Consider the following 13,405-nt stretch of genomic DNA (forward strand, 5'->3'; position numbering starts at 1 on the left):
AACAGTTCCCAGGTGAGCAGTCAGCAGACAAGGCAGGTAACAGGCAAGTAACTGGTGTACGCTCCCAGGTGAGCGGTCTGACTGACGAGGCAGGTAACAGGCAGGTAACTGAAGGACGCTCCCAGGTGAGCGGACTGGCAGACAAGGCAGGTAAGTAGGAGACGCTCCCAGGTGAGCGGTCTGACGGACAAGGCAGGTAAGTAGGAGACGCTCCCAGGTGAGCGGTCTGATGGACAAGGCAGGTAAGTAACAGGCTGGCAGGCAGGATGAGAAGTCAGGCTAGCAGCGGAACCTGAGGGCTGAAGCACAGGTGAGACACAGTGCAAACAACATTGCTCGGGTACCTCCATTTTGGAGGAGGTGCCTTATAAATGGGAGGTCCTCCGGCAATTGGCCGAGGACTCCTTAGGACGGCGCGCGCGGTCCCTTTAAGAGCGGGGGAGCGCGCGCGCCCTAAGCACACTGCCGGGGAAGGAGCGCGTGCCGGAAGCAGCAGGGAGAGAAGCGCTGGAGGGCGCCGCGCCAGGAGTGGGGAGGTGAGAGGGACGGCGTCTCTGCCTAGTACGAGGCAGAGACGCCGATGCTACAGATATGTTTTTTGGGGTTGCCAGGTGGGACCCTTTGGTCAACTGGAACCCATGGTACACTCGGAGAAAGCCAGGTTGGTACCATCCAGTCACCTGGTTCCATGGATATGTTCGGAGAAGCCAGGGTAGGATCCTCGGATTTCCTGGCCACTTACTTGAATGGACTATCAGCTTCCTAAGCTTGCAGCTACTTCCTTTCTGTGGGTGTCCAACCAAAGCGGGGTGCGGGGTTGAGGTAGTTGGTCCTGGAAGGCTAAGCGCAGGGGCCAGACTGTGTAATTTTGCACCATCTTGGGTCATTGCTGGGACTGTTCTATATGTTTATTGTTTTTGGTTAAATAAAGTATTGCCATATTGCTTGACTCTATGATGTCTGAGTAGTATTATGTCCATGGAAGACCCCGTGTCTTCACATTTGGTGGCAGCGGTGGGATACTACTCAGCCCGGCCGATCCAGGGGAGCTGCAGGGGACTAGTGGTTGTAGACACCGTTCAAAGGTTCCACAACCAGGGAGGAATATAGACAGACCCAGGAGACCATAGGTGAGGCATACATAGCAGGTTTCAGATGCTACCATGTCCAACCCCAGAAGCTACGCCTTGGGAAGAGTACCAGAGTGGATGCATAGTCGCAACAAGAAATGGCAACTACAGGAACTGTGCCAGCTTCAACGGATTGAATACCAGGCCACCAACACTATATTGGATTTAACACAGGAACCACAGGGTGTGGAGGACGACATGTGTGGATGCAATGGATATGAGTCGGTTCTCATCAATTACATGTGGAGTTTATTTGCAAGGAAGACATTAGTGTCTGCGCGTAAAGAAATGCTGATGAACTGTCCCCAATCAGTGTAGAAGGATTATTAGAATTCTATCACGTCTGTTTAATTAAGATGGGGGAGCAATATGCACATTTTCAAACACATACAGGTTTTCTTCTGTGAAAACACAAACTAATCTCCCATGCCGGCGCCATTCCAGCATTGTCGGCACTTGCATTCCCTGGGCTCATGTGAGCCCTATGCCCAATCAGCACTGGCGTCACTGTCTCCACAGTTGGACAAATTGAACATCAAGAGGAAGTCAGAGAGCAGCCGCACTCCTGGCTTCATGTTGATGTTCAATAAGTCTGAAAAAGGGGACAGTGAATCCGGCGCTGATTGGGCGCAGGGCTCCAGTGATGTAACAACCTAACATAAGCCCCGAAAATGCGAGTGATGACAACGCAGGAACAGCGCCGGAACGGTGAGTATGAGTGCTATTTTAGCCAGGCCAAACATGAGGAATGACAAGGGGTTGCTTTAGTAGTGGACAACCCCTTTAAGGAGATATAATTTTCGGTTAAAAATATCCAACATTTTGAATATGAAAAAGGCTTCCCCCCGGTGTGACTTCTCTGATTTTTATTAAGAGTTGATTTCCAACATATTCAACATTAAGAACATGATAAAGGCTTCTCCCCTGTGTGATTTCTTTGGTGACTAAGAAGAGATGATTTCTGTACAAAACATTTGCCACACTTTTGACAGGAAAAAGGCTTCTCCCCTGTGTGGGTTCTCTGGTGTCTATCAAGATGCTCTTTCTGGTTATAGCATTTCCCACATTCTGGACATGAAAAAGGCTTCTCCCCTCTGTGAGTTCTCTGGTGGCTATCAAGATGCCCTTTCCGGTTAAAGCATTTCCCACATTCTGAACATGAAAAAGGCTTCTCCCCTATGTGGCTTCTCTGATGTTTATTAAAATTTGATTTCTCAACAAAACATTTCCCACATTCTGAACATGAAAAAGGCTTATCCCCTATGTGGGTTCTCTGGTGGCTTTCAAGATGCGCTTTCCTGTTAAAGCATTTCCCACATTCTGAACATGAAAAAGGCTTCTCCCCTTTGTGGGTTCTCTGATGTTTATTAAGATTTGATTTCTCTACAAAACATTTCCCACATTCTAAACATGAAAAAGGCTTCTCCCCTGTGTGAATTCTTTGGTGACTAAGAAGAGATGATTTCTTCACAAAACATTTCCCACATTCTGAACAGGAAAAAGGCATCACCCCTGTGTGAGTTCTCTGGTGACTAACAAAATCTGATTTCTGGTTAAAACATTTCTCACATTCTGAACATGAAAAAGGCATCACCCCTGTGTGGGTTGTCTTGTGGATATCTAGACTCGCTTTCCGGTTAAAACATTTCCCACATTTTGAACATGAAAAAGGCTTCTCCCCTGTGTGAATTCTGAGGTGGCTAGTAAGATTTGCTTTCCGGTTAAAACTTTTCCCACATTCTGAACATGAAAAAGGCTTCTCTCCTGTGTGGGTTCTTTGGTGCTTAACAAAATCTGATTTCTGGTTAATACATTTCCCACATTCCGAACATGAAAAAAGCTTCTCCCCTGTGTGAATTCTTTGGTGCCTAACAAGATCTGATTTCCGGTTAAAACATTTCCCACATTCTGAACATGAAAATGGCTTCTCCTGTGTGTGAGTTCTCTCATGACAAACAAGATATGATTTATGGTTAAAACATTTCCCACACTTGGAACAAGAAAATCTAGTCTCTGCTGTGTGAATTTTTTGATGTTTAAGAAGAGACTTTTTGAGGGGAAAACTATTTCCAGGTTTTGAATGTGAAGATGGCTTTTTTGCTTTAGGAGCAGTTCGTTTTTTAATGCTTATTTTGTGACTCTTTTTTTCCTTAGTAGTCGGTAATGAATCAGAGGACAGGACCTGTTTCAAAGGATCAGATGACAGATCTTTGCTGTGAAGGGATGATGGTATATCTGGAGTAATGGTATTTACTTCAATTGTATACTGTGTAATCTCAAGATCATTTGATTTAAAAATTGAAGATGTCAGCTGTCCCTCTGATCTCCTGATACAGTCATCTGCTAAGAATAAAAAAAATATTATTTTTTAATATAATATCCTTGAATTTTACATTCCATTTCATACCAATGTTATGTAAGTGATAATAATACCAATAAAAACTTCAATTCATTTCACAAAAAACAAGTCTCCACTCAGGTCCATCATCTATCAGTGGAAAAACAGATGTTTTCATATTATTAGTGGCTCAAAGGCTCTTGAAAAACAACATGGCTTCCATAAACCAATCCAGCAATATCCACTCTCCCAAAGTCAAATCTCCCCTCAGCTTCTGAGCCTTGCAGTGCACCCAAACCACATTTAGCCTCCATGTATTTGGCATTACTATAGTGAGAAGAACCCACTTAATTTACGGTGTGTGTCTCCTGGAGCACAATCTGGGCACTATGTGTTGGGTAATAAATTAATATACGAGGGTCAGTCATTAAGTAATGCCTCTTATTTTTTTTCTCCTTAAATAAGGTAGTTATGTTAAATATTCGAATTTGGCACAGTTCCTCAAACCTTCTTCTCCAATCCACAGCAATTGCAACTTCCTGCACCAACAGGTGGCAGGACTGTATCTGCTTGCAAAATGGCTGACATCGATGTTCGTATTAGACAACGTTCTGTGATTGAATTCTTGCATGCAGAAGGTGAAACGCTCATTCAAATTCATGAGAGACTGAAAAATGTGTACGGTGATGCAACAGTGGATGTCAGTACTGTTAGACGATGGGTTTGTCGCTGTAACACAGCTGAAGGGCCATCACCGTTGACTGACAAAATGCGGAGTGGCAGGCCAGTAACTGCAGTGACTCCAAGCAACATTCAGCGAGTCGATGACATCATTCGTGGTGACCTTCCATCTGTTCGGGCTGCTAAAAGAAGCTCATCGTGGGATTCACTTTGAGTTTGAGGAGGCCGTGAAAAAGTCCGTGCGTCAATGGCTTAGGAAGCAAGACCATGCTTTTTACCATGCTGGAATACATGCCCTTGTTAAACAAAGACTGTGGAAATGGATGGAGTTTATATTGAAAAGTGACAAATTAATCGTTAATGTTGTGGTTTTCAACCTATCTAATTGCATTTGAATTTCTTGCCAATTAAAAGGAGAAAAAATAGGAGGCATTACTTATTGACTGACCCTCGTATTTGCAATTTTCACTCACCAAAATCCACTGCGTGCTAATTTCCAGGAAATTGGCTGTGGAGTCAAAATAGTCACTACTCCTATAGATTAATTCACTGAGGGTTATAATTTCCAAAATGGAGTCACTTTATGGGGATTTCTACAGCCCTGGTTTTCTGACATTGTGACATATAAGGGCTTCTGCAAATGGTGGGTCCCATCTCCTCTGGGATCTGCTCCTGTGACGTCTGTTTCTATCATCAGGCAATGACTTATTCATCCTGCAGGGGGCGCTGGTAATGGAGGCGGCGTAAGAACCAGAAGCTCTGGGCGGCACAGGCTCTGTCCAGCCACTATGATTTGGGTGCCTGGGACCTGTAGTACCATCCTGTCTGGCAGTATGGGTGTGTGTGCTGTCCAGCTGGAGTAATCTGCTCCCTGCTTCAGCCATTTGGAAAGCACCACACCCTACTAAAGCTGGAAGCATATTGCCGGAAGCTGCCAGATACAGCCTTGTCCTCCTCTGGTTCAGTCCTCTGTGCTCAGCTCCCGGCTTTTGTATTTGTTTCCTCTTGTGACCTCGGCCTGTTTACTGACTACTCTTGTGTCTTCTGATTTTGTATTTTCTCTGCCCTCTTGGTTCTGACCCGGCTACCTGACTATTCTTCTTTCCATCTCACTCCACAGAATAGCAGGTAACACCGAGGCGCAAGCCTAGGGGTCTCTGTGTAACTCCAGATCCATGTAGAGGGGTTAAATAAGTGATGAGCAAGACAATCCCTGGGATCTGGAAAACGGAGTAGATAGCTCCGGAGTAGATGGTAGCCATCTTTTCAGCTGCCATGTGACCATGAACAGTGCTCCCAATACATTGTGTCTGTAAACTATTCCAGCAAGATCTGCATTCAAATAGCTAAATGGCGCTCCTTCCCTTCTTAACCTGCCATGTGCCCAGACAGTAGTGTACAACCGTATATAGGGGATTGTCGGATTCAAGAGAAGTTTGAAAATAATTTGTAAGGTCCATTTGTTTCCTATTATCATTTGTGAAGAATTCCAAAGTTATCACCACATAAAGTGACACACGATTTGAAAAATGGGCCCTGATTAGGAACACAAATCTGGCTGCAGGAAGGGGTTAAATCAGTATTTTGGGCACTAACTACTGTAGTAAAAAACTGTGACTATAGACAATAACACATCTACTGAAATGATCAAACTCAACAGTCTCCATCAGAAAAATGAGTAACTAGGGGAGAATGCTATGCTCTAGCGGCAAAATGGTGATCACACGATTGTGATATGACCGGACTACACGACCAATAAAGCAGCCACAGCCGGTGACTGGGAAGAATCTGTGACTTCTCTGCATTTAGTGGTTACTACCCACCTGGGTAGTCATATGTAGGAATCTCCTCTGTACACTGATCTTCACCCCTCACATATGTCTCTGTAGTATTAATATGGGTCAGATCTTCACCCTGAAACAAATATTGTAAAAGTCACAGACAGAAGGAGAAGTCCCATCTATGATCAGCTCTAATCCAGCCATCTCCACCGTTCTCATTACACAAGTATAAAACATATAATACTGGTGGATAAAACAAGACTGAACACAAGACCTTCACAGCCGTCTACACATCATAGGGGAGATCTCATGACACCTTCTCTCCATCTACCTGATGATCCTGAGGAACATTGGGATCTTCTTGTTTACAGTCCTGTGGAAGAAGAGGACGGGGACATCTCTCTGGTGTTGTCCTCTTACTGGATAGATCTGGAGGAAACACATACAGGGACTGAATTCATTCTTTACATACAGATAATTATAGGTTGTGTGTATTTAGTCCTGTCTATTACCTGGTGATGTGAGGGGCTGGGGAACCTCCATCATGATGTCCTTGTACAGATCTTTGTGTCCTTCTAAATACACCCACTCCTCCATGGAGAAATAGACGGAAACATCCTGACACCTTATAGGAACCTGACACATACAATGATACCGTCATTCCCCCGATCCCTTCATAGCGTTACTGTATAATGTCCCAGCATTCCCAGCAGTGTCACCTCTCCAGTCAGCAGCTCAATCATCTTGTAGGTGAGTTCTAGGATCTTCTGGTCATTAATGTCCTCATGTATCAGAGGGTGAGGTGGAGGCCCAGTGATTAGGCTCAGGGGTCTTCCCCATCCCTCAGACACCGGGTCCTGACAGCGCTCACTAGAGGTCTTCACTACTGTGTAATCCTGGTTATAGAGAGACACATTAATAAATCTCACTACAGACATTTCCAGAGTCCTCACCTCTCCAGTTCTGTCCATCTGTTATTTCCATAGATAAGAATGATGTAATGTGACGTCATCAGAATCTCTCACCTCTCCAGTAACCCGGAAGAGGATCTCTAGGGTGAGGTGTAATATCCTCTCTGCCATCTTGTCTCTGTCCATACCCATCCTTGATGGGTAAATCAGGAAAATTCTCTTATATAGAAGATCTTCATTGAGAGGATTCAATATTGTAGAGACCTGAATGAGAAGAAGATGAGCCGATGGAACATCATAAAAATCCTGTGTAATAATACAATTACTGGAGATAATAAGGGAAACATATGAGGAGATTTATTATTTTACAGTATTTCATTTTTTCTTTACATCTAGTAATAAAACCTTTATATTTTAGGCCACAGACAACAAGCAGTTTCTTCCTCGGAGTCTGCAGCTGAACATGTTTCTCATAGACTCATCTTCCATAAAGCTAATTCTCGTCTCATTTACCGACACTGGAATCGGCATTAGCAATACTGCAGGAGATATTTATTACACGTGACATGGAAATAACTACTTCATAATAAGGAAAACATCTTCTACTACGGCTCTAAAACATAGTTAGCCACAGTCCGTCACTGACTACATCTCCACCGGCCGTCTATATGAATGTTTCCCGTCTTCCCCGGACTGTAATCTTCTATCACGTTAGATCTCATGTCTGATTCACACACAGAAGTTTGAGGCATTTATAAAGCTGTTTTGTTTGCACAAACACCGAGGGCAGAAATGATTTGATAACAAAGTCTCCATGTACAGTGTATTATGGGGTTTATTTCTAGCATTAGGCATTCCTATATTACAAGAAAAACACCAGAAAAAAGTAGATATTATTGGCACCAACAATTCTTGTAAAAAGAAAAAAACATGCAAATACCAAAGAACATATTTTGTTATTTTTTAACACGTTAAACATTTGTTGTAAAAAAAATTAACTCTTTTGGGCACCAGAACATAGATGTTCACCGCAGGGATGGCACAGGTGCGGCTGTAATAAAAACCCTGGTAGTTTAACCACTTGCTGCTGTCAAAAGCAAACATGGCATCTAATAAGGTTTGACACAGATGGGCTAAATGCCCCTCCTCCCCCAAGTACTCGATTATATGGAGCTACTTAGTTACTACAATACTTAAATGCCTAATAATGGTGTCTGGGCCTGCAATGTATGAAAGTCTACTATGCCGGGCCAGAGACAGCTTCCAATAAGTTACCTTTTATCGCCCCCTATTCACATTAGACTAAAGTTGCATGAAAGCACTGATTTTTGGGAGGTTTGGTGGACTATATAATTTATTTGGGGCCTTCTGACCTATGATGTCAGGGCAGAGAAGGATTTGGCATCGTGAATTTCAGAGACTAATCCGTTTGCTCTTCCTGTAGAGGAGTCTGGAGCCGACTCTCTTATACCAACCATAGCTTGAACATTTGTGTGTATAGGGGAGTTAGGAGAGATAGCCATCTGCCAAATGACCATTCAGCCAACACTTAACTCATGTGTATGGGGTAATTAGTATTACACTGACAGGCAGTGATGATACACAGCACTACAGTAGTACAGTGCAGCACCAGAGCAATCAGAGGCTTGTATGTTGTATGATCGCACTAATCAGAATTGTTTAAAAAAGTTTAGTAAAAGGTTAAAAGTGAAAAAACAATATAAAAGATTTAGCAACAAAAAATATCCATCACTATACGGAAAACAGAGTCACTGCACAATGTTAGTTAACCGCTTCCCGACCACCCGTGCAGCACGGACGTTTAAAAACGGTGGGTGGTCCCGCAGCGCTCAGGACCCCCAGGGTCCTGCAAGCGCTGCAGGAGCGGTGCAGAGCGATAGCTCTGACAGGGAACATCATCGGGACCTGATTGGATCAGGTCCCAGTGATGTTAACCCTTTGCTGTCTTCTATATGCCACAATCTATAGTGATCGAGACATATAGAAGACAGCAGGAGGAGAGGGGGTGGTATACTTACCTCTCCGAAGACCCCTGATACCTTCCAGGACCTTGGGTTGCTATGGCAGCTGGAGGTCACATGACCGCCTCCAGCTCTGCCATATATGGTGTCCTGCCTGGCTCAGCCTGCTTCTGAAGCCAGGCAGGAGACTCTGACTGTGAAACAGTCAGTGAAGATCTCATGTAATGTAATATATGTCTATTACATTACATGAGATCAGTGATCAGAAAAATAAAAATTATTGTCCCATACAGGGACTAAGTAAAAATGTAAAAAAAATAAAAAAAAATGTTTTCAAACTGTTAAAAAAAAAACAACAAAATAAATAAATAAAACATTAAACCGATAAATCCGTATGTTTATGCAAAAATAAAAAAAGTATACATATTTGGTATCGCCGCGTCCGAAACAACCCGAGCTATAAACCTGTCACACTAATTAACTCCTTCTGTGCACACCGTAATAAAAATAAATAATAAACGGAGCAAAAAACTATGCTTTTTCCTCATATCGCCAAACAAAAAGTGGAAAAAAATGCGATCAAAAAGCAAAATGGAAATAAAAATGGTACCGCTGAAAACGTCATCTTGTTCCGCAAAAAAAAAGCCGCCATACACCTCCATCAGCCGAAAAATAAAAAAGTTATAGCGCTCAGAATAAAGCAATGCAAAAAAAATATTTTTTCTATAAAATTGTTTTATTGTGTAAAAGCGCTAAAACATAAAAAAAAAAATATACAGTAAGTGTAGTATCGCTGTAAACGTACTGACCCGAAGAATAACGCTGCCTGATCACTTTTACCACATGCAGGACAGCATAAAAAAAACCCTCAAAGAACAATTCCTGAATTATTGGCTTTTGTTAATTTTACCTCCCAAAAAACGGAATAGAAAGCGATCAAAAGATGTCACGTACCCAATAAAAATGTCAACTCGTCCCGCAAAAAACAAGCCGTGACATGACTCTGTCGGCCGAAATATGGAAAAATTATAGCTCTCAAAATATGGCGATGCAAAAACTAGATTTTGCAAAAAAAAAAGTGTCTGTTAGTGTATGACAGCTGTCAGTCATAAAAACCCGATATAAATCTGGTATCTCTGTAATCGCACCGACCCGAAGAATAAAGTAATCTAATCAGTTATATTACACGAGGAACGGCGTAAAAAATAAATAAAACCAATTCTTCACCTGCTACTGATTTGTTTATTATGTCTCCCAAAGATCGCAGTAATGCTCTGCTCACATTTATCCTGTGCTCTGCGCTGAGCACTTACGCCAGAGTTTCCGTGTAAATCTCTGAAATAAGTGATTCAGACGGAACCCATGACGGAAGATTCCCTGTAATGAGGCAGATATAGGTCACTGTGAATGCCGTCTGGCCTGTGATCCCACGGTGTCATTTGTTTTAGGCGTGCATAAAAGTGTGGTTGGCCACAGTTTTGTGCACTTCTGAAAAAAAGGACACCGCTAAACAGAGGCCAGACGGAGTCCAGAGTAACTCTGCTGCCTCATTACAGTGAATGGATCCCGCAGGGGTTTCATCTGAATTAGATCACTTGGAAATTTAGATGGAAACCCCGAAGTAAGTGCTCAGCCTAGAGCGCCGGATAAATGTTAGGTAAAATGTTCCCAATAAAAGCTTCAACTCAGTCCTCAAAAAAAGCTAGTCCCCACTCAGGTCCGTCATCTGTTAAAAATATAAGGGACTTCCAAGTTACTGGTAGCAGAAAGGCTCTGGAAAAGCGAAATGGCGCTTGCCCCCCAAAAGAAATTCATAAAATTTTGTGCTCCCAAATCCAAATGCCTATTCTACAATAATTTGTTCTCCAATTGTCAAATAGCGCTCCGTCCCCCCCAGATCTCGCCGTATGGCTGAGCGGTACGATACAGCCACATATGGGGTATTGACACTTTTAGAAGAAATTGTGTGACACATTTCGGCACCATTTTTACCCATTGCCCTGTGTGAAAATGTAAAATCTGAGGGTAAAACATTTTTTTGCGGTAAAAATATAATTATGCTTTTTTCACTGCCCAATGGTATAAATTTAAAAATTAAAAAATACTCACTACTTCCCTAGATGAATTCCTTGAGAGGTGTAGTTTACAAAATGGGGTCACTTGTGGGGGTTTCTGCTGTTTCGGCATGTCAGCGACTCTTCAAATGTGACATGGTGTCTGCAACCTATCCCAGCCAACATAGCTCTCCTTTCTCTTCCGAACCCTGCCGTACACCAAAGCAGTGGTTTTCCCCCACATATGGGGTATCGGCGTACTCAGGAGAAATTGCACAACAAATTTCATGGTGCAATTTCTCCTGTTACCCTTATGATAATGCAAAATTAGGGAATGAAAAACATTTTTTGTGGGAAAAATGTGAAAATTGTATTTTTATGGCTCAATATTATAAACTTCTGTGAAGCACCTGGGGGTGCAAGGTGCTCACCACACATCTAGATAAGTTCCCTAAGGGGTCTAGTTTCCAAAATGGTGTCACTTGTGGGGGGTTTCCACTGTTTAGGCACATTAGGGGCCCCCCAAATGCAACATGGCGTCCGCTAATTATTCAAACAAATTTTACATTCAAAAAGTCAAATGGCGCTCCTTCCCTTCCAAACCCTGCCGTGCGCCCAAACAGTGGTGTGCCTCCACATATGGGGTATCAGCGCGCTCAAAAGAAATTGCACAAAAATTTTGGGGTCCATTTTTTCCTGTTACCCCTGTGAAAATAAAAAAAAATGGGTCTAAAGTAACATTTTTGTGAAAAAAGTTAAATGTTAATTTTTTTCTTCCACATTCCAAAAATTCCTGTGAAGCACCTGAAGGGTTAATAAAGTTCTTGAATGTGGTTTTGAGCACCTTGAGGGGTGCAGTTTTTAGAATGGTGTCACTTGGGTATTTTCTGTCATAAAGACCCCTCAAAGTGACTTCAAATATGATGTGGTCCCTAAAAAAATGTTTTTGTAAATTTTGTTGGAAAAATGAGAAATCGCTGGTCAACTTTTAACCCTTATAGCTCCCTAACAAAAAAAAATTGGGGTTCCAAAATTGTGCTGATGTAAAGTAAACATGTGGGAAATGTTATTTATTAACTATTTTGTGTGACATATCTCTCTGATTTAAGGGCATGAAAATTCAAAGTTTGAAAATTGCAAAATTTTCAAAATTTTCGCCAAATTTCCGATTTTTTCACAAATAAACGCAAGTGATATCGAAGACATTTTACCACTATCCTGATGTCACGAAAAAACAATCTCAGAATCAGGGGAATCCGTTGAAGCGTTCCAGAGTAATTACATCATAAAGTGACAGTGGTCAGAATTGAAAAAATTGGCCCGGTCACGAAGGCAAAAACAGGCTCTGGTCCGAAGTGGTTAAGTCTCGTCCATAACAACTTTAATATACTCTATTATCCTATACACAGTGGCGTAGATAGAAATCACAGGTCAAACAGCAATAGATGTTATTGGGCTCCCCGACCTCTAAGGGAGAAAAAAAAAAAATATATATATATATATATATATATACACAGTAAAGACCAAAAGTTTGGACACACCTTCTCATTTAAAGATTTTTCTGTATTTTCATGACTATGAAAATTGTACATTCACAATGAAGGCATCAAAACTATGAATTAACACATGTGGAATTATATACTTAACAAAAAAGTGTGAAACAACTGAAAATATGTCTTATATTCTAGGTTCTTCAAAGTAGCCACCTTTTGCTTTGATGACTGCTTTGCACACTCTTGGCATTCTCTTGATGAGCTTCAAGAGGTAGTCACCGGAAATGGTTTTCACTTCACAGGTGTGCCCTGTCAGGTTTAATAAGTGGGATTTCTTGCCTTATAAATTGGGTTGGGACCATCAGTTATGTTGTGCAGAAGTCTGGTGGATACACAGCTGATAGAATTTGTATTACAGCAAAAAAAAAGCAGCTAAGTAAGGAAAAACGAGTGGCCATCATTACTTTAAGAAATGAGGGTCAGTCAGTGCGAAAAATTGGGAAAACTTTGAAAGTGTCCCCAAGTGCAGCAGCAAAAACCATCAAGCGCTACAAAACTGGCTCACATGAGGACCACCCCAGGAAAGGAAGACCAAGAGTCACCTCTGCTTCTGAGGATAAGTTTATCCAAGGTCACCAGCCTCAGAAATCGCAGGTTAACAGCAGCTCAGATTAGAGACCAGGTCAATGCCACACAGAGTTCTAGCAGCAGACACATCTCTACAACAACTGTTAAGAGGAGACTTTGTGCAGCTGGCCTTCATGGTAAAATAGCTGCTAGGAAACCACTGCTAAGGACAGGCAACAAGCAGAAGAGACTTGTTTGGGCTAAAGAACACAAGGAATGGACATTAGACCAGTGGAAATCTGTGCTTTGGTCTGATGAGTCCAAATTTGAGATCTTTGGTTCCAACCACCGTGTCTTTGTGCGACGCAGAAAAGGTGAACGGATAGACTCAACATGCCTGGTTCCCACCGTGAAGCATGGAGAAGGAGGTGTGATGGTGTGGGGGTGCTTTGCTGGTGACACTGTTGG

At 42.4% G+C, this 13,405-nt stretch overlaps 1 protein-coding gene across 4 annotated transcripts in view; it reads right to left on the reverse strand.

The window, feature by feature from the left end:
- LOC141198608 (uncharacterized) overlaps positions 1-13,405 on the reverse strand; it is a 540,563-nt gene that overhangs the window by 344,277 nt on the left and 182,881 nt on the right. For 2 of the 4 annotated variants that reach the window (XM_073663041.1, XM_073663039.1), the window contains exons 2-4: positions 6,956-7,105; positions 6,650-6,826; positions 6,443-6,566 (exon numbers count right to left, since the gene is read on the reverse strand). In XM_073663041.1, coding sequence (XP_073519142.1) covers positions 6,443-6,566; positions 6,650-6,826; positions 6,956-7,033 — 379 coding nt within the window. In that variant the 5' untranslated portion in view covers positions 7,034-7,105. Of the gene's footprint in view, positions 1-6,442; positions 6,567-6,649; positions 6,827-6,955; positions 7,106-8,880; positions 8,935-13,405 lie in introns of those variants that run through there. The other 2 variants (XM_073663040.1, XM_073663034.1) reach the window with 2 other exon arrangements.

Source organism: Phyllobates terribilis, unplaced genomic scaffold, assembly GCF_046119375.1.
Source record: "Phyllobates terribilis strain yellow unplaced genomic scaffold, ASM4611937v1 Scaffold_98__1_contigs__length_5973952, whole genome shotgun sequence".
Classification (NCBI taxonomy): Eukaryota; Metazoa; Chordata; class Amphibia; order Anura; family Dendrobatidae; genus Phyllobates; species Phyllobates terribilis.